The 25,863-nt window shown below is 31.1% G+C and overlaps 1 protein-coding gene across 1 annotated transcript in view; it reads right to left on the bottom strand.

Annotated features, from left to right (window-relative positions):
* The window catches only part of LOC118201180 (uncharacterized), a 120,398-nt gene that overhangs the window by 55,329 nt on the left and 39,206 nt on the right, over positions 1 to 25,863 (bottom strand). The window contains exons 10-21 of the mRNA XM_035373233.2: positions 25,280 to 25,361; positions 24,914 to 25,015; positions 24,456 to 24,487; positions 24,241 to 24,334; positions 24,020 to 24,111; positions 23,834 to 23,914; positions 23,210 to 23,329; positions 11,879 to 12,070; positions 3,486 to 3,608; positions 3,258 to 3,347; positions 1,791 to 1,905; positions 1,446 to 1,602 (exon numbers count right to left, since the gene is read on the bottom strand). Coding sequence (XP_035229124.2) covers positions 1,446 to 1,602; positions 1,791 to 1,905; positions 3,258 to 3,347; positions 3,486 to 3,608; positions 11,879 to 12,070; positions 23,210 to 23,329; positions 23,834 to 23,914; positions 24,020 to 24,111; positions 24,241 to 24,334; positions 24,456 to 24,487; positions 24,914 to 25,015; positions 25,280 to 25,361 — 1,280 coding nt within the window. The remainder of the gene's footprint in view (positions 1 to 1,445; positions 1,603 to 1,790; positions 1,906 to 3,257; positions 3,348 to 3,485; positions 3,609 to 11,878; positions 12,071 to 23,209; positions 23,330 to 23,833; positions 23,915 to 24,019; positions 24,112 to 24,240; positions 24,335 to 24,455; positions 24,488 to 24,913; positions 25,016 to 25,279; positions 25,362 to 25,863) is intronic.

Raw genomic sequence — 25,863 nt, forward strand, 5'->3', positions numbered from 1 at the left:
ATATGCCCATAAATGCAGATGATGAAAAAAGAATATAATTTCAACAACAGAATAAAGTATTATAAAACTGCTAAATATCTACCTCAAATCTATTCTTTTTGCTGACTCTCAAAATATGACTGAAAATTAGGTGCACACAAATTTATGGCCTTCAAGTTATAGAAAGTTAATAATTCCGGGCATTTATTCTCACAAGTGCTGAGATTACAGTATTTACTGAACTTAGCGGAAAAAACTGGCTTATTAGAAATGTTTTTTACAAATAGAAAAGTATCAACTTTTCTTGTTGTTTAAAACAACAGTGCTTGAGATTTAGATACTTTGCACCTAATGTAATGAGGCTTCCTTTAAGCATTTATTTTGAATTAATTTTACATTTAAATTCATATCTGATATAGCTTTCAAAGTAAAACTTACTATAACTTTTACAAGTTTTTAAAAATAAATATTACTGTACAGATTTAAAAAGACTATTTACAGATGAAAACTAAGAATATTCTTTTGTTAGGAAAATATTTTCCTTTTATTGTATAATTCTTATTTATTTAACTTGGAAAAAAGGTTCTTTTTTAAGATTTCCCAGTTTACAGTTATTAGCAAGAACTCTATTTTGACTTTCTAAGTTTAGTAATTTCTGTTTCTCAGTTTTTTTGGGAAGCATATACTAATTTATGATATTAATAATTATTTTTCAGAAAATAATGTACTACACACTAAACTTGAAGTCTAGATAAAAATTTATGTAATTTTTCTTTAAAAATAATAATAATAAAACTTTTTAGATAATAATATTGGGAAGAGGACTGGCTAGTTACTTTAATGCTAAAGTGGTTTAATTAAGAAAACAGTTATGGCAGATCATGAGCAAATATCCTGCATGCTTGTTCATTATACAACACTATATTATATTATATGATTATGTAATATTTTGAACTGACTCGCTTTAATTCAGAAATTTAATGTAATGCAAATTTTTAAATGTACAGTAAAATGCTATTATTCCAAAACTTCAACTTTAAAATCAAAACACAAATCAGAATGATTTATGCAGAAAAAGAAAAGCCCCCCTTTTTTTTCATGTTGATGCAATCTTTGTTATTAAATTTTAAGCAGTGATGATATTAAATCATCTGTGCCAGATGAACTAAAAAAATTTAAATGCCTTTTAGGATAAAGATCTAAGCTTATCAAATACAGAAGATATGATGTAGTTAGAGGGGCAAGAAAGCTCTGATTTAGTTTTAACTCCTAATTTGACCTGAACAAAATTTGCAAAATGATTGCAATGTTTGTTTCAATAATAGAAACTCTAATTTGGAGCTGCAGGTCCAAAAAGATTCATATAATCAGTATATAATGGTATAGTTAAAAATTCTTGAGTAAAATGAATGACTGTTTAGAATAAAATGATAAATGTTTACAGATATATACATTATTTAACTTACCATAGTGGAGCAAAGACTGCAATACATATTGACAGGAATGATATGGAAAGACAAATTATGGGGAAAAACAGTGCAATTAGCAGTGTTCCCAGAGCACCTTTTACCAAATAGTTCCAAATACGATTCAAATGTCGACTAAATCCTTTTCCAATGAAACCTAATAATAAATCATTTATAATTTTTCTTCAAATGTAAAATAAAGAATGGGTGATAAACAATAATTATCATAAAAAAGTACAGCATTTTTATTAAAATGACCAAAAATAATTTCATTTTCTTTTAAGCAATACAAAATTATGATTCAGCTACATTTGCTGCACTTCCTTTTATAAAGAAGCAAGTTACCAGTGTCTGGTCTTGATTCAAATTCAGTTCTAGACTTAGATATATGCCTCCATAGCAAAATTAATCTTGAGCATAGTGTATGAGAAATGGATGACTTTCGAGGATATAATGTACCCTGTATAGAGAAATAATAAATAAAATTTTACAGAGTAATATTTTAAAAACAAATAACACTTTTTTATAAATCATCTAAAAGTATTTGATAAATAAAAGCATTTAACAAAATAAGAAAATTATTATGCTATGACTATTACCATAAGTAAAGCATTTTCAAATATCAAAATATAAAATTAAAAAAAAAACTTAAATGTTCAGAGCTGCCAAAATGGGATAATGGTTAGTGACACTGACTGCCATATTGAAGGGCCCAGGTTTGAATCCTGGAGAAGGCAAGGATGTTTGTAAATGTAAATGTGTTTGTGGGGCATTGAGGCACTCTAAATATGCAACGAGCAGATAGTCCTCTTGAGAAGTTGGTGGTATGGGAAGAGGGGCGAATGACCCTCGGATTTCCCCCCCTCCACCCCGAGATGGTGCCCATCTAAAGACTGGAGGCAGAACTGAGCTAAAGTTGGGCTGTCACCTATATAGTGCTCAAAGCTCTTGCCAATGGCAGGCACATTTGACTTCTCGCCACGATGAATTTTGTGAGCTTGTGCTGACCATTGTCAGACAAGTGAGATTGGTAACAACAACAAATGTTTGGAAAGCTTACATTTATTCTAAATAGACTAAATAAATAAAAAAAAAAAAAAAAAAAAAAAAAAAAATTCTTTTAAAATTGCATTTGCAAATAAATTATGGTTTAAATTATAACTATAGCAAATAGATATGCTTTCTTTATTTCTAAATGCTACGAGAAATTTTTGTTTAAAATTATCTTTTTTCCATACTGTACAATACTTCAGCATTTAGATATACACAATAAAGCAATTGCCATTTTTGTATTTTATAAGTTTTCTTATTAATAAAATTAGCAGAAACATGAAATGTCAAGTATGTAAAACTATAGAATGAAGAAGACAAACATAGAAAAATACTATCCATGCTGATAAAATGATGGCAACCAAGTTTAAAATAAGAGAATTAAATTTTAATGACATGGAACGTGATCTTTCCCTTCAATTTTAGTTCTTCCAAAAGAAACTATCTCATAGTAATTACCATCTGAATTCAGAATATAATTTGGATATTTTAGCATAGATAAAAAATATAGAAACAAAATTAATAGATTTATAGTGTTATTCTTAATCTTGTACTCAGTATTACATATAACTATTCATAAAAACCAGATTTATTAGTAATTATAAATAATTTCAACAGATGTACTGTCTGATAAGTTCACAGAACTCTAGTCATAGCTCAAATCCAAACTTTCTCCAATATTATTTATATGCTTATTAATTGAAATCTAATTTTTTAATACTTGACGAATATTCATAAATGCTAAAACAGATGAATACGCACATCAATTTGATTTACTTCCAGATCTGGTATGAAAGGGCGAATACAAAACAATGCTCTTAAGCTAACTGGACTGCACCATGGGATGACAACCTGAAAGAAAGGAAATTTTAAAGCAATAAAACAATAAATGTTTAATTGTAACTTTTAAAGCAATATGTAATATCCCTCCCTCAAAGATAACACATTAATTTCACGTAATTACAAAGGTGATGGAAGTTTCATACTTACTCCAAAAATAAACATAGCATTCCAAAGCCAAGAATATGTGCGGTAACAGTAGTTAATCCACCTCCAGAAGGTAGATCTGGTGGTCGTTGTCTGCAAGCGCTGCTTTTCCACTAAATATACTGGCTGCAAAATAAAAGTATAATGTAATAAAAGATACTGACACCTGTCATGGGGGAAAAAAAAAAGGAAATTAACATGGTAATATTTGCATTCTTTTTCAAATTTATAATAAATTATTACCGTAATTTCTGGAAGACACGCACCGGCGTTTACGTGTTTAAAACTTAAATTTTCAGCTGGTGCGGCGTTTAGGTGCACTAAAAATAAAATATTTCCTATGATGGTCATTGTACATAGTTTGGATGGCCTTGTCATTGTGCATAGATTGGTGCTGTTCCCACACAAAAGACCACTCAGTTGCTTTTTGCGAACGTTATTTTGCTTACATTCTTTTCCTTGAACGGACCGACATGCCTTATTCACCCTAAACGAGATCTCAGAAAAATAACATTCTTCCCCCTTTCAAATCAACATTCTCATCAGTTCGAATAGTCTCTCTCCTCTGCCATTCGATGAATCTTCCAGGACCCATCCTCTTCCCACCCCTGCCTTTTCTGCAATTTTTTTCAAAGGCGGACATGACTCCACCTGCCTCGCAATAACGAACTCTGACGTATTTCCCCTTCAGCATGAATGGATTTTTCTTGGCATTCTGCCAGATACAGATCCCATCAGTTTGGGTACAAGTACTTGTTGGATAGTTTTTAAGTAAGAAGGGAGCGGAAAATTTTTGAAAATGTCCCTAAACGGCACAGAAGCTATACTGCTGGTTTTAAGCTTAATGTAATTTCACGTGCTGAACAAATTGGAAATCGAGCGGCAGCTCGAGAGTTTGAAGCGGACGACAGATGTATTCGACGTTGGAGAGCTGAAAAAGAACTTCTTAAAAATATGCCACAACAGAAACGTGCCAAAAGAAGTGGTACTGTAAGGTGGCCAAATCTAGAGGACGACCTTGCAAACTGGTGGTGTGGTGTATTTAATTATGGCAAAGCACACTAGGGCTATCTGCCTAAGGGGAGGGATGCCTTTGTGGAGGACTTTCTAAGGGAAACTGGCTTGTATACACGTTACACATGGGGAAAACCACGAAAACGCCCATGCAGCCAGCCCGTTCACGGGATTCGAACCTCGGACCGAACTACCAGCCTTGCAAACTGGATAAAGGAGCAACGAGGAAAGGGAATGGCAATTTCAACTGTAAAAATTCACTTACAAGCAAAATTTATAGCAAAACAAATGAACATAAATGATTTCAAAGGAGGTGTAGCAGATTTATGAAAAGAAAAAATATTTTTGTGCATACTAGAACAACAGTCGGGCAACAATTACCAATGGACTGGCAGGATAAAAAGTCATCTTTTCTAAAATATGTGACAGCTATTATTGACAAAAGAAAACTTCTTCGGTCGCAGATAATAAATATGGATGAAACGCCGTTAGCTTTCGACTCTCCTGCAAACAGAACTGTTGATGAAACTGGTGCAAAAACTGTATCTGTGTTTATGACGGGGCATGAAAGAACGTCATTTACATGTGTGTTAGCTTGTGCCGCAAACGGTGACAAGCTAAAGCCGATGATCATTTTTAAGCGAAAGACTATTCCGAAGGGAGATTTTCCTAATGACGTAATTATTTGTGCAAACGAGAATGGCTAGATGTGTGAAGCAATCATGCATGAGTGGCTACAAAAAGTTTGGCAGTGTCGTATGGGATCTTTTTTCCAACCAAAGGGGTTATTGATAATGGATTCCATGCGTGCTCATTTCTTTGAGCCAGTAAAAACCAGATGTCAAAAATTGTCTACGACCGAAGCAATAATTTCTGGTGGTTTGACAAAAATCTTACAACCGTTAGATTTGTCACATAATAAATCCTTCAAAGCTGAAGTCCGAAAGCGGTGGGAGTGTTGGATGAGTGAAGGATTGCATACGTAAACCAAAAGCGGTAAAATGCGTAGAGCATCTTATGAAGAAATTGCAAAGTGGGCAGGAAGTGCGTGGAAATCGGTAGAAACATCGTCAATAATAGCAGAGTTCAAAGAAGCTGAAATTATATCCTTAGATAAAGAGACTGTAAACCAAGAGGATGAATGTGACGATCTGGAAGACTTAGATCAGGCTTTACTAAATCTTTTTAATTCAGATTTTGATGGCTTCATATGATGTATAGTTTGCTGTAATTCGTAAGTAAAATTTAAAATTTCTTTTTGTCATCCAAATTTAATATTTTGTTGTTGCAACATTTTTTATAATATAGTCTGAGTATTACAAATATGGACTTCTTTAGTGGGTAAATATAAGTATATACGTGAAGGTAAATATTTTTTCCACATTTCTTACCTTTAATTTATTTTCGAGTTATGGTTTCATTTCATGCATTTTTCTTAACTGGTATGTCATATATCAGGACTTAGGTTGAGTTTTTGCATCTATACAGCCCATGACGATGTCAAGCGCAATTTAATCTATTGCGGCGTTTCTGTGCAATTTTAATTTTTTTCCCGCCATTTTTCTCGAGTGCGGCGTTTACGCTGATGCGGCCCTTCTTCCGGAAATTACGGTAGTAATACAAATAACAAAATAATACTTTCATCATTTATAAAATATTTTCTTGACAGAAAACCCTTCAATGCTTAAAAAAAAAATACAAAATGCAGCAGAAAAGTAATGAGACAGCCATTAAGAAACTCTATATTGTCTGCAATGTGAATATTCTAGAATGTGATATATGTATATCTAACTTTAGAAGGCTGCAAGTGTAACTTTAAACTCACACATTTATTAACTTTAAACTCACACATCTATTTTTTAAAAATTATCATTCTTATTATTGTGAATGCAAATCATTATGTAATGACATATGTACTATGTCAGAACATAAAGATTTGCATTCATGACATACGTAGACTATCTGAAACATTTCTGACCAAACAAAGAAAATCATTTATCTTTAGTTTTTGACATAGTCTCCTCATAAGTCTATACATTTTTGCCAGCGATACTCTCATTCTTTTAACCTGTGTCCAAACAATATGTGCAATTTTTCTCTGCAGAGTAGTTACTAAAGAAGTTCATAACCACATCATTTGATAAAAATCTTTGTCCTCCGAGTGCTTCTTTTAGCTCAGGCAAAAAAAAAAAAAAAAAAAAAAAAAAGTTCACTTGGTGCTAAGTCTGGTGAGTAGGGTGGGTGGTCAAGCAGTTCAAACCGTAATTCGTGGATTTTTGCCAATACAATCGCTGAGGTGCGAGACAGAGCATTTTCTTTGTGGAAAAAATTTTTTTTTCAAATGTAGCCATTTTTTCGCAATTTCTGCCTTCAGTAATGTCATAGCATGCTCCAGTAATGGTTTTTCACTTTTCAAGATAATCTATTAAGACAATTCGATGCCTATGCTTATGCCTATCTCAGAAAAGTGTCGCCATCACTTCCATAAGGAACTATCTCATTATAAATCCAGCAGAAGGAACAGTTTTTGCCTTTTTTTGACCCGATTCTCCCTTTGCAGTTCACTGTTTTGATTCTTTTTGTTTCTGGACTGTAACGATGAATCAAAGTTTCATCTACAATGATTACAGTAGAAAAAACTCCAGTTTATTGCACTAACAGAGCGGTGCAAATGTTCATTTGGACATGTTTTTTGCCCAAAGTAAATAATTGTGGCACCCAATGTGCAGTCAGCTTGTACATATAAATCTTGGTTTAGCATATGGTAAACACATTCTTTGAACATGCTCACAGCCTCTGCTATCTCTCTAACCTTGATTTGATGACCGTCCAGAAACATTTTATGTATTTCAGCAATGTTTTCATCAGCGGTTGCAGTTTTTGGCCACTCTGAATGTTCATCATTATCCCAGCTGGTACGGCCAAGTTTAAATTCAGCTGTCCAAAATTTCACAATAGTAAATGATGTTACAGAGTCCCTATATACTGCATCCAACTCCTCTTGAATCACAAGCAAGTGTTTTACCTTTCAAAAACAAGTATTTAATAACAGCACAATACTCAATTTTTTTTTTTTTTTTCATTTTTGCAAAAAATGGTCACATCAACTCATAAAAATAATTCTCAAACACAAAATTTGCATTCAAAACAGCTGAAATTTTGATTGGTAGTTATCAAGTGACACCCAAACAAGTTGCCCCCATTTTGTGCTGCCGTCTACATACCAAGGTCAGAAATTTTTCAGACAGCTCACGTATTACAAAATGGAAACTTTCAACTACTGTCACAATGATGCAATTCTTACCATAAACTGCTTCAAACATTATATAAAAGGGCTTATTGTTAGAGATGAGGTGAGTCCTAGATTTTCTTGAATTAAAATCCAGATCTTTCATATAATAAAAGAATAACGGAAAGATGGAAGAAAAGCACTTTAGTTAACAATAATTTTTTTTTTTTTTTTTTTTAACTGAAGAAAGATGTGAATTCAGAACTTAATGAAACATAATGTTAAGATCACAGATTTTGAAAATACACACCTATTTATTGAGATATAAATTAAATTTAATAACAGAAATACATAGTTCAAAGTTTTTGAACCTTTTTCTCTAAATAATGTTTTTAAAGCATCTGAGTAACATTTAAAATTTTTTACAATTTTCTAGGTTCTAAGGTATTTAAGAAAAAGCAAAGGTAAAATGGAAGGATATATTTTACAAGCATATATAGATATACATCGAACACGAAATGTAAATTCTCTCCAGAAAATTCAGAAAAATCAAACACTTGTTTATTTTAGGCATTTATAGCACATTTGCAGTGTGCCAATTAGGTTTGCCATAAGATCATATTGGTGATCTAAGTATCACTCAAACTACATTAATTGTGTTTGTTTTCAATTGACTGCTTTTGGTGAACTTCAATAAAACTATGTTTTTCCAATTTTGAGCCAAAACATTTAATAGTTTTTAGGTTGGGTTTCCAAGAGTAAAAAATGCATGAAGATTCAAGTTTTCAAATATCAGTTTCTTTGGAGGATTTGATAATCTGTACAATTTTTAATTTATTGTGTCCAGGCATTTCTCTATCATGCTGGATTGCCTGAATATTTGCCCAGAAAGGGCAATCCAGTGGCCTCAGACTAACAACCCTCTAATTCACCCAAAATTAATCTCGCAGACTTTTCTCAAATGGGTTAAATTTTATCTTGAAATGCTCCTGTTATAGTAATATGGATGTCACACAAAAGATACTGCAAACTAGAAGGAAAAAAAAAAAAAAAATATTGGATAATTTACAACACTGCTACTAAAGATGGAAGCTATGTCTCTGATAATACGTAACTCCTAAGGGGACTATTTTATAAGTTATTATATAAATCTTCCAAATATAGAGTCTCAATGCAATACGGAGCCCACAACAATATGTAGTTCTTATATATCCTTTATTATTCCTTCGCATTCTTTGTCAAACCACAATGTGAGGTGGATTTTAATACAGTAGGATGCATGGGACTATATTTGTATAACCATCAAAGGCGACAGCAAAGTATACCAGTGTTCATCTTTTGTTACCTTCTTCTAAGTTTATGGCATATCAACAGATACAGATGTGTTGAGGTTGTATGACATCTTACCGTTATATGAAAGAATATAAGATAAAAGTTTGTACCTAGGATAGTAAAGTTATTTAAGAATTATCACTATATTCTACTACTATTTTATCTACTTGTTGCATTTACAATATGCATAAACCTAAATAAAACTATTTGATCAATTTATACATTCCTGGAACACAGAGGATCATAGCAGTAAGTAAAATTTAGCATCTTTGACATTTTAACCACTTCACCATCACTATTTGCTACATTTCTTCCCCTCCCTTAAAAATAAACATTTTGTCTCTGAAAGTGGTCTTGGTTTAAGATAGAAAGTTTATTCCCTCTTTCACCAGCTATCAAGACCTATTTAGAAGTTTGTGCCAAGTCAACATAAACCATCTACTTGCCACATTTAAGGATGTTGAATAGTATCACCCTAACCAGGAGGGGGGGAAAATGTTTTTGAGCTCCTTAGTCTCTTATTTGAAATCTTTAATCCTTAGTCTCTTATCTTTAATAGAGACAATCTTCTAAAGGCATGCTTTCAAATGAGCAGTAGTTCCCATTGCAGTGTCAACCAAAAGAAAATAGAAAATATATTCCTGTTTCCCATCTTTTAAAGTGAACTTGCTTTGTATGATCCTGATACAACCTTGCTCTAGAGAAAGCATGACTAATTAAAGTATAAATTTCCTCTTTTCATTTTCAAATATATTCCGCAGATAAGAAAACATAAAAAACACAAAGCGACTTTTTCTCAGGGGTGTTGCTGGGGTTAATGATCCATGCTATATTTAACCCTGATGAGCATGTCTTGTTGCTGATACTTGACAACACTTTTCAAATTGACAAGACTCTCAGGAAAAATTAAGTGGTTAAATAACTGACATAACTATAACACATAAATTATTTAAGAAAATTTTTGTATGCAATTAATCATTTACATCCAGTAATAATTATCTGATACTTGATGTATACCTTAAAATTACAAAACTGCATTATGCCAATTTTCCTCTTTATATTCATAACTTTACTTAATAACTCTTAAAGATGTTTGGAAAACTTTACAGTTTCAAATCAAATAATGCTGGATCCATGTATATATGAAAACAAATCACACCTAACATACTGTACCTCATTCTATGTTCAACTTTCAGCAGCTGAAGAAGCTGACTACATGAAGTACTGTAATTTACTCAATAAATGCAAGGCAGTTTCCCTTACTTGTAGATAAAGACATTTCTCCTGAAAAGCACAGAGCCCTTGAATTTTTTCCTATTGATTAATTAAGAGGGCCATTTTGAAATATTTGAGATACATGAAGGCGTTTAAAAGTCATACTACGAAATTGTAGGAGTATTTAAAGCAGTTTCCTCCAGCATCAATGCACGTCTGTAGGCGAATTTTCCAGAGATTAAATACCTTAAGCCATTCATTGCTAGGAATTGATAAAAAAAAGTGCATTTATAGCCCCATTCAATCTCATCTTCGGAATAAAACGACATCCAGGTAAGTTCATTTTTAGATTAAAAAATAGCCAGAAGTCACACATTGCTAGATCAGGTGAATAGGGTGGATGTTCTATGACTCTGATGTGTTTATGTTCAAAAACCTCAACTGTTGATCTTGCTGAATGAGAAGATGCATTATCATAGTGTAGCACGAGTCCTCTAACATTCACTTTTTGAAGAATTCTGGAAGACATTTATTGGTGTACAGTTAACTGTGACTGTTTTCCCAGCTTCATATCTTTGACCAGTCCTGCACTTCTGAAGAAAATGGCATACATTACTTTTTTATGGCCCGTTGTCTTTTTACCATTGTGGGCATGGAATCATATTCAAAGCCCCATTTTTTACTTTTTTAACCTGTTGGAATGTAATGTCAAAAAATGTTATTTGTGTTTCATCACCAGTTACGATTTTAGAAATAATACGGTGGTCAACATCCTGGAAATCCAATGGCAAATTAGTTTTTTCATATGCAATTCTTCATGAACAATTTCATGTATGGCAGTAGATCCAATGCTAAGTTTCTTCTGTATCATTTGGTAGGTGCAGTGATTATCAGTGATAAATATTTTCAATATGGCAGGCACATTATACAGGATTACTGCTGACAAAGGCCTTCCTCAGAGTTTTTCATCCTGAAGAGAGTTGCAATCTCTGTGAAATTCTGTAAATCATCTGAATACAGTTGCACAAGATGGAGCTTCATTTTCAAATGTTAACTGTAGATGTTGAATGTATTCTTGATTTAATCCCACATTAAAATCATAGCACAATAATGTTCTCATGTCATCTCCATTTTATTTTCTTCCTAACATTTATTATAATCTAAACTACTTGCAGTTGGCTGATAAAAAGTCATCTGCTAGGCTAAAATAGTTCATATTTTCAATTCAAACTGTAATTTTTTCCTGCCACTTATCATCTGCACGAATTTCAAAATTTCAGAGTGACCTCTGTACAATCAGCAACTGCTCTGGATAACTTCCTTAACTTTCGTAGCCAATATTTAATGTAAAAAAAAAAAAAATTACTTACTCAGTGTTTCCAAAAGATTTCATACAAGTTTAATAATTATAGTGTTCAGCAGTCAAAGTATGCTTTTTCTTTTTAAAAATTGTTGAATTTTATAGGCATTATAAAATTTACTAGAATACGCAGAATTTTTTTTTAATATATGGATATATTATACTTCAGCTATCAATCAGATGAAAATATAAGGTAATACAGAATCTTAAAGGTAATATGTTAAATTATGAAATGCAGAGAATTACCTGATTAGGGTCCGAACGTGGTTGAGCAAGTGAAGAGGATGTACGACTTATTACAGTAGGGACTATTTCTGATTCCCCTTGGAAAACCTTACGGACATTCCAATGGTGAGGGAACCAAATCTGAGTTCTCCAATGAAAAGAACGATTTGGATTACGGTCTCTGCTAAGTTCTTGCTTAAGAACAGGTTCTCGCTATTTAGAAATAAAAAGATAAAATGCAGGTCAGTTAAAAATTTCAAAAACAGTGTATGTTTTGTAATTAAGCAACAATAAAAAAGGGGAAAAAAGAAATTCTGAAAGATTCAGATTTTAACACTGCACCAGAGGATTTGTTAAGATTTTTTTTTAATGCTCTCATTGGGCTCACAGTTTATCTATCTGCTTTTGGACTCACTTCTGCTGATATTACTTTGTCTTTTCATTTTTATCATTAAACATCACTTTCTTCACACTTAAAATTGCCACATAAAATTCAATAGCAAAATTATAAAAATTTTTAAAACAGCATAACTTTAGAATTTCTGACACAGTGCCATACATTTTTACCCCAGAATGTTGTTGCCATACATTTTTAGCCCAGAATAGACTTTATAAAAAAGAAAAAATACGTAATGCTTTAATAAATCTTAGCTAGTACAATTTCATGGATCCAGCTGTAATTAAAAAATAAATAAACAGATTCATTCATTGTTTTCAAATCCCTCATTTTGTTAATCAGTAATAGGCAGATTAAATAAATAAATAAATAAAAAAAAAAAAAAAAAAAAAAAAGAAATATTTTACATTTTGGCAAATGGCGACAAAATGATGCATGGAAGTTAAAAACATTTTATAATAGCAGCTTCGCTGCCAGCCTTCGTCTGGCTTTTAAATGTACCGGAAAAATGGCTGAAGAGAACACCAAACGTTAAATTAAAAAACTGCATAGAATTTTACTCTGCAGAACAACTTCATAAAAAAAGTTATTACGTATAACAAAATTACAATGAAATAAGCAATATCCCTTAATACAAATATTAATTATCGTAATAAATAAATTAACCAACTTCCCTTTGCAAAATCTTAAGAACTCAAATGGTATAAAGGAGGTTAAGAACTTTGTTTCCTAAAAAAATCACTCAAAACTTTTCAATATCTTAAAAACAGTGAAATGAGCAATAAATAACATAAAAGAATAAAAAAAAAAAAAAAAAAAAAAAAAAATTCTGAAAAGCAAAGTATAATTAAAGATATTTTCAAGAGAAAAAAATTAGGGGCTACTTTGGTAGACGGTTGCACGGATTTTTGGCGATTTACATTGGCGCAATTGTTGGCGCGGTTTTTATGGTCATCAGCCATCTTGAAAAATGCTATTTTTACGTATTTTACACATATTTTTACGTATTTACGCATATAGTTACGTATTTTATGCATAAGTATTAGAAACTTTAAAAAAATAAATACCGTTAAAAAGAAGGAATTAATTTTTGTTGAAAACTTTGTTTTTAAGATGGCTGGCAAATGTAAAAAAATACATTTACTAAGAGTATAAAATGCTAAAGTAAGGTTAAATTATTACTTTCATATAATAGAATAAAAACACCGCTATAAAAACATTGCGCCAACATTTAATTGGATTAAAATATTGCTTAAATTGAATATCGAATTAAAAACATCATACGAACGTTTAAAAGAATTAAAATATTACTTAAATACTTTAAAATAAGTTTCTTAGGATTTAATTATTTAACATTAAAACATATGTAGCAATAAATATCTCAGGATTTTTGAAAACATTGTATTAATTTTTTAATAAAAGTTGAATTATACAATTATAAAGAAAAAGAAAATTATGTACTTACATTTTTTAAAGTATTTTACCTGTCATATATTGATAAGTACCAGAAAAAAAAAAAAAAAAAAAAAAAAAAAAACGATCTTCATCTGTGATCCACATCTCTCGCACTTCATTGGAGAAGCAATTAGCAAGGTTTTCTCCAAAAATTTAAAATAAATTTCCTCTGACGCTATTAACAATTTATAAATAAATCTTTGATTAGGAGAGCCAGGTTGGCCAAAATAAGTTCTCAAAAGGCAATTTTTTTATTCCGATACCAATAATTCTTGGTAATTACCAATAAAAACATTCATCTTCGAAACGGACATATCCATTCCATTTGAAATCTGAGGAATTCAAAGAGATGAATAATAAAATTTTAAAATGGCGCGGTAATGCACAAACATTCAGTAACCAATAAGAGAGCTGATTACATTATGCATAGAATTAAAATTATTTAAATAATCATTCATAATAAAATCATTTTTAAAACAAATGCAAAATTAAATTGTATTTTAATATTTAACAGCCTTAAATAATGTTTAAAACATTAGATTAAATTTATAGATATTAATAAAACCAATTATGTTTTAAGTAAGGTGACGTCATTGATTACATCATCCACAACATAATATTATATAAAATATTATAAACAACAAAATTTTTATTTCAAATAAAAATGCAAAATTAAATTGATTTTTAATATTTAGAAGCGATAAATAATATTTAAAACATTGAATTTATGCATAATAAAATGCATTATTTTTTAAATAAAATGACAACAAAGTATCGGTTACCATAAATAACTTATCCAGCAATGGGTTTATCATAAGTCGTATTACTCGCCAAAAGAAAACTTGCCAAAATCCGTGCAACCGTCTACCAAAGTAGCACCAAAAACTACAATGAAATAAGCTATATCCCTTAATACAAATATTAATTATCCTAATAAAAAAAATTAACCAACTTTTCGTTGAAGAAAAAAAATGATGCAAAACTTTTCAATATCTTACAAACAGTGAAATAAGCAAAAAATAACATGAAAGAAACTCAAAAAACAAAAAATTCCGTGCAGAATTTTACTCTGCAGAACAACTTTATAAAAAATCAATAAAAATGTATTATATATATAAAAAATGGCAATGAAATATGCCAATCTCTTAAAAACAGTCACATAAGAAATACGATGAAAAATTGTTGACAACCCATATTTCTAAAAGAATGAAACTATTAAAAATGATGCGATTTCATCAAAAATCTATCAACAACAATAAGAAAGGAAAATTGTTGCCAATATCACATTTGTAAAGATGTGAGATGTGAGAAGTTTCGGAAGCTTCTTTAAAATTTTTTTTAAAAATGCAAAATATTATCATTTTTCCAAAATTCTTTTTGCATAAGCAGTCGCAAGGATGAAAGTTTAACTTGTACAAAAATCAAAGAAAAATAAACTGTACATTTTTAAACATAAACGTTTTTAGAAAACATCCCGTTGAAAAGGTGTTAAGCTCACTTTGTTAAATAAATTCATATTTAATTGATTTATTGAAACAAAAAAATTTTTTTAACTACGTAAAATAGCTAAGTGCTTACATTTCATGACGATGTGAAAATGGAGTGCGTAGAGTAAAATCTCGCTTTCCTATAGCCCATTATGTCTCAAAATTACGCGATTTCGTCACAATACATAAAATAAAAAAAATTCGAATTTCGAAAAAAAAAATCGCTTCGATGTGCACTGGCTCTTGTCTAGATGCACTTATGTACCAAATTTCGTAGCCGTGGGTATATTAGTTTACGCGCAGCGAGAATGAAAGACACACACAGACAGACTCTTTGTTTTATTATATGTAGAGGTAGGATATCTTTAGAGTTCTCGTTAAAGTGTTAAAAGCTGTTGTACACTTTTTTATGTTACTTATATTATTTCTTTAAAAATAATACATGGTGATAACATTTGGTGGCAATATCATTTTATTTGTGCTGTCATATATTTTACTATATTCACTACTTTATTTCCTTTAAAATAATACATAAAGATAACAACTGGTGGCAACATCCTTTTACACGTGTTGTCATATACTTTTTATTGCTATATTATGCCTTTAAAAATAATACATAGCATTTGAAACTTGATACAGTCACAAAAGTGAGATCCGAGACTAATAAAACGTCTGGTGTTAAATACAGTAGACTCATGATTATCCGCGGCTGCCGCACAAAGTTTTTTTTTTTTTTTTTTTTTTTTTTGCCGCACAAAGTAAAGCAAAGAAAATGAAAATGTTCATGAAACTTAGCGAAAAGTTACATTTGCTAACATCGTGCTTATTTATACCAAAAATATCCCAGGCCTTCTCAGAACCTTCCCCTCTGACGAGTAAGTGATTTCTTACTCACCCTTGCAGTGCCCGCTCCACCCCCTGTCTCGTCTTAATCTTACTGACACGTCCACTTCCTCCCACTCGCCATTGTTAGTTTAAGCCTGATAGTGTTTGTGAACCAGTCGGAGTTAATTATTATGTTCAGTGCTTGTGCTTTTTGGTTTTGTTTTTTCATTACCGATTTAAAATGTCAGGAAAATGAAAGAAGGTTGTGTTGACGATTGCGCAAAAACTAGAATTAATTTCCAAAGTAGCAAACGGCGCTAGAAGGCAGCAGATGGAATTGGATTACGGAATCACGGAAACAACAATGCGTGAGATTCTAAAGCAAAGAGACAAACTGGTGAACTTTGCCTCAATGTTGGACAGTGCTTCCGCAATGAAAATGCAAAAAACTATGAAGGGTTCTATCTATGATGAGCTAGACACACTGACAGAGCGGTTAGCTGAAGTTCAAAAAGAGGGTACTCCTGTAAATGGTCCCATCATTGCGGCGAAGGCAAAAAGGAAATTTTGATGTGTCTTCTGGCTGGTTGACTCATTTTAAGCAGCGACATGGAATTCGAGAAATTGGACTTCATGGGGAGAAACTTAGTGGTGACCAACAAGCAGCCAACGATTTCCACCATGGATTTGAAGAATTTGTTTTAAAAGAAGAGCTATCTTTTGAACAAATTTACAATACCGACGAATCGGGACTTTTGTGGAAATGTCTTCCCACTCACACTTTAGCATTTGAAAATGAAAGTAAAATGGCGGGTCACAAAAGCAGCAAGGAAAGAATCACTATCATGTCTTGCAGTAACACTACCGATGGACATAAACCTAGACTTGTCATTGGAAAGTAAAAAAAAACCGAGATCTTTCAAAGGCGTAAGGATAGAAAAGTTGCCTGTTGATTACTTTATTACTTTAACGAAAAAAAAAAAAAAAAAAAAAAAAGGATGGATAAACTGAAACATTTTTCAAGAATGGTTCAAAAAAATCTTTGTTCTTCAAGTGCGTAAAAATCTTAAATTGAAAAACCTGCCTGAAAAAGCTGTGCTACTGATCGACAACGCACCTTCTCAGCCAGCAACAAGCGTGCTAAAGTCTTCTGATGGACAAATTTTTGCAAAGTTTCTCCCAGCAAACGTTACTGCGCTAATCCAACCCATGGACCAAGGAATCATTGCAACAATGAAAAGAACATACCGAACCAAGCTGCTAATGACCAAAATTGAAGAAGGTTATGATCTGAAAGAGTTTTGGAAACACTAAATAATCTTGGACAGCATCTACGATATTGCACCTGCATGGGACTCTGTGAAAGTGTCAACCCTCATAAAATCATGGAAAAAACTCATGCCTAATGTTGAAGCCAGCAACAATCTAACCCCTTTAATTTAAAATTAATTAGATTAATTAATTAAAAATTAGAATTAGAATAAATAGAAAATTAATTAAAAAATGAGATTAAAATATCTATCATTTCTGCTGTGAAAAAAATAATTTTCTAATAAAATCAGTTCTTTCATCAATTGATTCTTGAAAATCTGATTTATTAACCTTATAAAGGTATTTTTCCCACCTTCTTAGCATGCCTTCATGGTGTAGTAGTCAGCATACTCGGCGCATATTCGAGAAATAAGTGATTCGAGTGCCGGTTAGGGCATTGCTCATTTTTCATCTCTTCTGCTTCTAAATAACCTAATGCCTCTACAGTGACACCTGGTGGTGGATGATGATTCTCCACGGCCAGGATTTGGCAACTGGGTCCCCTAATCCCCAGTCGCCCTTTAAAAGGGGAGTATATAAGGTATTTCTCCCATCTTCTTAGCATGCCTTCATGGTATAGTGGTCAGCACACTTGGCATGTATTTGAGAGGTTTGTGGTTCGAGTCCCAGCAAGGTCACTGCTCATTTTTCTTCTCTCCTGCTTCAAAATAACCTAACATCTTTACAACCTTTTCCCCCTCTACTTCTCATCATGTTCTGTTAAAAATTCAGTTTGAAAGTTAATTTTTCACATTTCTCAAGAATATTTTCTCTCATTTTTCCTAAAAGAGATATTCTTTTTTATTGTACTTACACATTTAATTTAATATGCAAAACATATAAAGATTATTTTTATTTGTCTAAGGAGAAGGATACCCTCATGCAGGATATTTTAGAGCAAATTACTGATTTTTACATTTGGAGAAGGGGAAACATGAAACATAGATAACCCATTCACTAGGATTTGATTCCCCTGCTACGGAAGAATTTTGTATCATTAAAATTTTTATTGCAAGAATTTACCTTTTTTTGTAATAAATTTGATGAAGACATAATGCAAAATTATAAACTGATTTGTTTAAAGAGATTACCAATTTCAACCCACAGCACTGACTTATCACCATCAACAATAAATCATATATATCTGAAATTTGTATAAAATAATAACAACAAACTGAAAGTTATATAAAATGCATCACAATGATTTTTCTATCTCATTTAAATATTTAATCATTACCAATTAATTGTTTGATTTGGTTCGGCTAAATAATTACGAAAGAGCATGCTAATGTGATAGTACTGAAGAATATAGCACCCTTTTTATTACGTTAAATGTGCTATTTCTAAACGGTGTTTCTTGATATATTTTAAAATATTGACAAATTGAATAAAAATTTATATATGAAAACAAGATTAAATGTTCTTTCTAAAACATTGTATGTAATATGCCTAGTCATGAAATGAATTAAACAGCGTTCATACATGATGCACCCCACCATGAGATAACATTTGCTGAATATGAACAACTGACACATTCGTCCCAAACAGGGTAAGAAGTACAGCTTTGTGAAGTGTAAATTTTTCTATTCTCTGTTGTTGAAAGTTTACAATCAGAATTTTCTTTTTTACAAGTGTTTCTAAAATTCTGCAGCTAATTTGGTGCTTCACTTTGCCCTCAACTGAGGCAAGTGATGTATTTGCCTTACCCTTGTCTTGGTTCTCAATATCAGTACAGTATATAATGAGTAGTAGAATTTCTTTGTCAACATTATAGTAAATTATACTTTATATACTTTAGATCAGTGGGTCTGAACCTGTTTTGTCCCCTGCATTCCTTTCACCACTGTTACAAGATTCTTCCCCCTCATCTCCAAAATTTGAATACATATATACATTTATTTAAATTTAGATTATTTTTTAACCTGTTTTATAAATTAAACATAAATTACAAAAACGTTGATGAATACCATAACTTGAATAAAACTCATTTTCATACTCATAAAATAAAACTTAATACTTAACAACTAAATAAAAGGCTGACTGCATTCCTCTCCCCAAAGCAGTAAAATCCCCCCCCCAGGCTGAGAACCCCTGCTTTAGATCTTAAAGTAGCCAATATTGCAAAAATATCACTGGAAACAAGATATAAATAATACAAATAATACAAATAATTTATACCTTTTCTTGTATTAAAATTCACTTTTTTAATTGTTTTTAATAACAAAATAAAATATATTTGCTAAACTAATCCTCACCACCATATGTTTCTATAAAAAGTATAATTCAAGAATAACAATAATTTTTATTGCATTATTCAGATTTTTCATGGCAGGGAAAGGAAATTAGTGGGAGGAGCCAAATGGTCTTGTAAGGGAAAGAATGTAACATGATGTGATGAGTAAAATAGTAATAAAACGTAAAGGTATGAGAAATTTGAAAGCATTTGAAAGAGCAAGATTGGAAAACTAATATCATTAAGTAAACAAGAAAAATTATTAATGATGTAAAAGTGTTCAAAAGAACCCAGTTGATTAAATGAAGAATCTTTACGGATAATTTTTGAAGATCATATTAAAATGTAATTGACCAGCATACTTAGCTAAAAAAATTCTTTTTTCCTTTCGAAATTTAATTCATATTCCCCCGACGAGAAATTTCAGGGCTTTTTCAATTTGACCAATGTACACCAAACAGCACAATAGATATCACACAATGCTAAATTATCTCAATGATTAAAAGCACATATGAGATCTTTAAGAATCGAGAATGAATTTTACTGATAGTGAAAAAATAACTTAAATATTGAGCTTATGGAGAAGTCGAGAAATTTTGTAATTGATAGTAAGTTTGAATAATTATTGGGTACGTGTCAGCTAAACATCACTGTTGGCTTAGTGTCCTGTTGACTAAATGTGTTGACAGCCAAGTGTCCCGTAGCTAAATGTCCTAACGGCTAACTCTCTGTGTTGGCAAAATGTCCTGTTGGCTAAATGTCCTGCTGGCTACCTGTCCGTGTCATCTAAACGTCCTATCCGCTATTTGTCCTTGTTGGCTAACTGTCTGTGTTGGCTAAATGTCCATGTTGGCTAAGTGTCTGTGTCGGTTAAATGTCCTGTCGGCGAAATGTCCATATCAGCTAAGTGTCTCTGTCGGCTAAGTGTCTTATCGGCTAACTAGTGTCGGCTAAGTGTCCACGACCGGTCCTTTCCCTGGGTAAAGAAATAATCGGTTTTCCATTCTGAATGAAAATGATAAATTTTTGGCTTTTTACTTGAAAATGCCATTATAAGAACTGACCTGCTTAGCACCAATGTATAAATCAAACTATCCAAGCTAGCAAATATCTAATATACACACAAAAAATAGAACGTGCACAACCTCACACGTATACAATTAGGAAGAATCAAGATTAGCCAACTAGATCATTAACGTGAACTATTGAAAATGTCCCCGTAAGCTACTAGTAGCTCGCGATCGACAGTTTGCCGATCACTGGTATATTGCATTGTAAAGATTTGCGTATTATCTATAATCTTTTATTTTCTCTATGCATTTTCGTTTATTACAATGTAAAGGTTATGTACCTTGGAATACTCTATTGTTTTATCTAGAACAATAAAATATTCTAAGCTCTATTATTATTCTATTGATACATGTTATCTCTATATCTCCCCTATTTGCACCTTATCTCTATTATTATTCCATTTATGCATTTTGGTATAAGGCATTATAATGATATATGAAATTTTTGGACAGGATACTGTAATCCTACAAACATATCCTACAATGTTTTAAGTAGGAAAGGAAAAAGTAAACTGCAATTAACTTTCAAGTTAATGTTTAAAGATGCATTTGATCAAATAATGCATAGCAATCATTTGTAAGTATTTTAAGCGAGAGGCGTGATCAATAAAATGTTACAGAAATTTTATTTCAATAATGGTGGCATGAACAGAAAATTATAGAGGTCACAAATAATTTATACCTTTGCTTGTCTTAAAATTCACTTTTTTTAATTGTTTTTAATTACAAAATAAAATATATTTGCTAAACTAATCCTCACCACCATATGTTTCTATAAAAGGTATAATTCAAGAATAACAATAATTTTTATTGCATTATTCAGATTTTTCATGAGAGGGAAAGGAAATTAGTGGGAGGAGCCTAACAGTCTTGTAAAGGAAAGAATGTAGCATGATGTGATGAGTAAAATAGTAATGAAACATAAAGGTATGAGAAATTTGAAAGCATTTGGAAGAGCGAGCTTGGAAAATTAATATCGTTAAATAAACAAGAAAAATTATTAATGATGTGAAAGTGTTCAAAAGAACCCAGTTGATTAAATGAAGAAGCTTTTAATTCATATTCGAAAAAGAAATTCGAGAAAAATATTCGAAAAAAATATTCGAGAAATTTCAGCGCTTTTTCAATTTGACCAATGTACACCAAACAGCACGATAGATATCAAACAATGCTAAGTTATCTCTGATTAAAAGCACATATGAGATCTTTAAGAATCGAAAATGAATTTTACTGATAGTGAAAAAATAACCTAAATATTGAACTTATGGAGAAGTTGAGAAATTTTGTAATTGATAGTAAGTTTGAGTAATTATTGGGTACATGTCAGCTAAACGTCACTGTGGGCTTAGTGTCCTGTTGACTAAATGTGTTGACAGACAAGTATCCCGTAGCTAAATGTCCTAATGGCTAACTCTCTGTGTTGGCAAAATGCCCCGTCGGCTGAATGTCATGCTGGCTAATTGTCCATGTCGTCTAAGTGTCCTTGTCCAAAATCAACCATTGTAACGTACAGAATTCATAATTTTTAATGTTTAGAATGCAAAACACTTGTATTCTAAGCATTAAAAATAATATTAACATTCCACAAAAATTACTGCAGTAGCTCATTAATAAATAAGATCTCAAAGATAAAAAGTAGCTATTTCACATAACCTCACTTTCTGCCTACAAGAACATAAAAAAAATTATGTTAATTTCAATGTAATATTATCTGTAAACTAATAAAGATGAAAAATAATCTTTTCACAGGATAAGTCTTCTCCTTTTTTTTTTAAACGTTTTTGCTAACAGCTTTAAAGTTTAAGTTTCTTCACACAAAATAGCCAGACATTGTTTCTAGCTTGCAGCAGGCACAGATCTGTTGCTCTTTCCTAATTAAGTTACATAAACTATTGGCCTTAACTAGGAATTTTAATCAGTTGTTTTTAATTAAATAATGTAAAAAAGTTTAAAAAGTAAAGTATTCTGAAGATAATAAACCAAAATGATTTATTCCAACACAATAAAATGAACATTACTTTCTGATTATCCTCACCCCCCAACGAAAGTTGAAAACTTATTGTTGACATTGGAGAGCATTCACGAATTTATTGGTGACTATTTTTTGTCAAGCTAATGTACAAAAGGCAACAAACATTTTCAAAACACTGCATTAAGAATTTCATATTAGAGCAATTAATTAAAAAAAATTAAAAAACCAAGAAACACTGGTAATAAAACACTTTTCTTATTTGAGAAATCCTTGTTTTTCATGCTATTGTTCTCCCCATGCACAGAGTGATCTGTTTTGTTTAAAAAGGAAAATTGTACAAACTCACCATCTGTGCAATTCAGTATTGCACACTGGCCAAAACAGGTATGTACTACAAGCATACCTGGGTTGCAACATAAATACTTTTTGGTTACATCATGGGTTGGCCACACAGCTATTTTGGGTACATCATGCTTTGCCACATGAATACCTTTTCACTATATTTTGGTGGGTGGGTGGGAAGATGCAGATTATCAGAAAATATCAAAGTAACTATTATCTTTTATAATTCCTTTCATCCGAAAAAAAATGTTCCACAGTACCTCTCTCATAAAAGTTAAATCTCTCTGCAAAAAATATGAAGTTTGCTCTAAATGACTTTGACGGCAAAGAGCTAAAGCTTCTTCATGAGCATCCCAGCGATGATCCAGTATAAATTCTTCCTAAAGACGAAACATGTTAATTATAATGCTGATAAAAATTATCTGCCAATGCGTAATGGAAAGGCGGAATGGAAAGTTCCACATCATAAAAGTCATTAGAGAAACATAAACAAGAACTGCTTTTGACTTATGTAACTATTCTACCTGACAAAATAGTTTATTTTAATGCAAGATGCAAACTATTATTTTCAGTCATACAAAATTACAAATAAGAGACAATGAAAATAAATTATTAAATATCAATAACAATAAAAATTTACAGGAATGTAACCAATTCAACGACTTACAAATATTAATAAATCTATAAAACAATTATATTTAAAAACTTTTTTTTCTATTTTATATAATGCTACTGCTCATTTTATATGGATAATTTTGAATTCACAACTCATAAAGAGAACATCATAAGGCGTGATTCAAAAAGTGAGAATATAATTTATTTACCAATCCTGGTTTAAAATTAATAACTACCATCTACTTATTGTCATAACAACAAATGCATACCTCAGCTATTTTCAATTTTTCTTCCACCCATGGCTGAATCCGGGAAAGAACTGGATTTAATTGCTCCAGAGAACGTTTAAGCTGAAAAAGAGTCATAAATTAAGACACAGCAAAAAATATATTCGGAAGACACTTGTCATACCTTAAAGCAGAAAAGCTGAAGGAATTCTTTTGCAATACACATACCTGAGAAAGAGTTTGCTTTAAGCGTCGATGCATATTTTCTACTGCCCTATGCATTAAGATTACAGATTGAGCTTGCTCTATTAACAAGGTACCTAAATTAAATATATGTCAGTCTTTATGATATCTAAATAAATAAGATTAGCAAAAAGGTGGGGGGAAAAAGAAAATTATACATCCCAAATGGGACTAAAATGCAAAATATTTTTCTTAAAATTTCATACCTGTTCCAGGTCCAAGTTCTTGAATTTGTGGATGAGCTAAAATAGCTGAAAACACTCTTTTGGTATACTCATCCAGAACTAAGATGTTAGCTTGCTAAAATTTATTATTATACATTGCATCAAAGGGGGGAAAAGAAATCAATTATATTATTAAAATGTATATACTGTTATTACTATACTAATAAATATATATATATTTTTAATGGATACTTTACCCTTTCCAATTCTTCTTCTGAAAGTTTCTTGGCTAAAAAAATTAAGAAAACATCATAGACACTTATTAGCCTATAACTATACATGAAACAAAATGACAATAATAATATGGGATACTCATCTGAAGTAACAATAAATGTTTATTCATTTAAACATAAATTATAAAGAAGATATAATTTATTTAGTCTTAAACAGTTTGATTTAATATCAAAGGAAAGGGGGAAGGTATACTTTTACATATGTAAATAGAATAAAAATTACCAATAGGAAATGCATCACTAACAACAACCAGAGGGAACAACAACCTTTTAAATAACTTAATATTGTAAATGGCAGTATTCCAAAGGGAAAAAGAAGAGCATGTGGAAGATATATATAACATCAATGCCTGTTTCTTAAATTTAGATATTTTACACAGTATGAAAAATAAGCATATTTTAAAAACCTATTTAAAGCTCACTTTTCAGTTCGGTTATGACTTTCTCCCTGAAAGGCAGAAACCAACCACGGGATTCCTTTTCTAAAATACTTGCAATAACTGGAAGTGCTTTACGAATTATTTCTGGAATTCATAAAATATAAATTGATATTTTAAAATATCATGTAATAGAACTGATAAAAAAGTAAAATATAAATTTCAAATATGGAAGAAAATTTTATTATTTTTATTTTATTCTTCAAAACATTATTTCTACTATTATTTATTAACACATTTTTAATTTACTCTTAAAGATTCTGTATTAATTTTGATTTTTCTAATAATTTAAAAAAAACCCTCTTCTTTATGATAAAACAGAAATACTGAAAGAAAAATAGAGTTATTAACCTTTATTGAATAACCGCAGGTCAATATCATGACCTTTGGGTGTTTGAAATAGATATGGGACAGGTGGAGGCTTTTCATTCTCCTGTGGAGAAAATTCAACAAATTAGTATAGTAGTAACAATAAAAATAATTTTAATAAATAATAAAATTATTCTTCATCAAATATGCATCAAGTATAACAACTCAGTATCTTTCATTCAGCAAGACTGAAAAGTCAACCTTTTCAGATCATTCTTCAGAACAACAAACATTTTATATTTTATTTATATTATCTACCGAATTTTCTTTTTGAAATGCAAATGAATTTTGAGTACTTAAAAAATGCCTGATTAGTTTTTTTATACTGGTACCTGTGATTGATAAAAATGAATAAATTCTACCATAGCCATACAATAACAACATATTTTCCATTACTACTTTATTTTTACTACCAGACTGTTATCACTCTAACACTTTTACTCAGATGATCTTGATAATAATGCTTTAAATATAGATAAGATCAAAGTACTGCTTAATGGTGAAAACTCTTGCAAATATTATATAAATATATTTTAATATAAATTAACTATGTTTCAAAGTATTAA

Source organism: Stegodyphus dumicola, chromosome 3 (genome assembly GCF_044657685.1).
Source record: "Stegodyphus dumicola isolate Sdum_Otavi_A_Nest chromosome 3, ASM4465768v1".
NCBI classification, from domain to species: Eukaryota; Metazoa; Arthropoda; class Arachnida; order Araneae; family Eresidae; genus Stegodyphus; species Stegodyphus dumicola.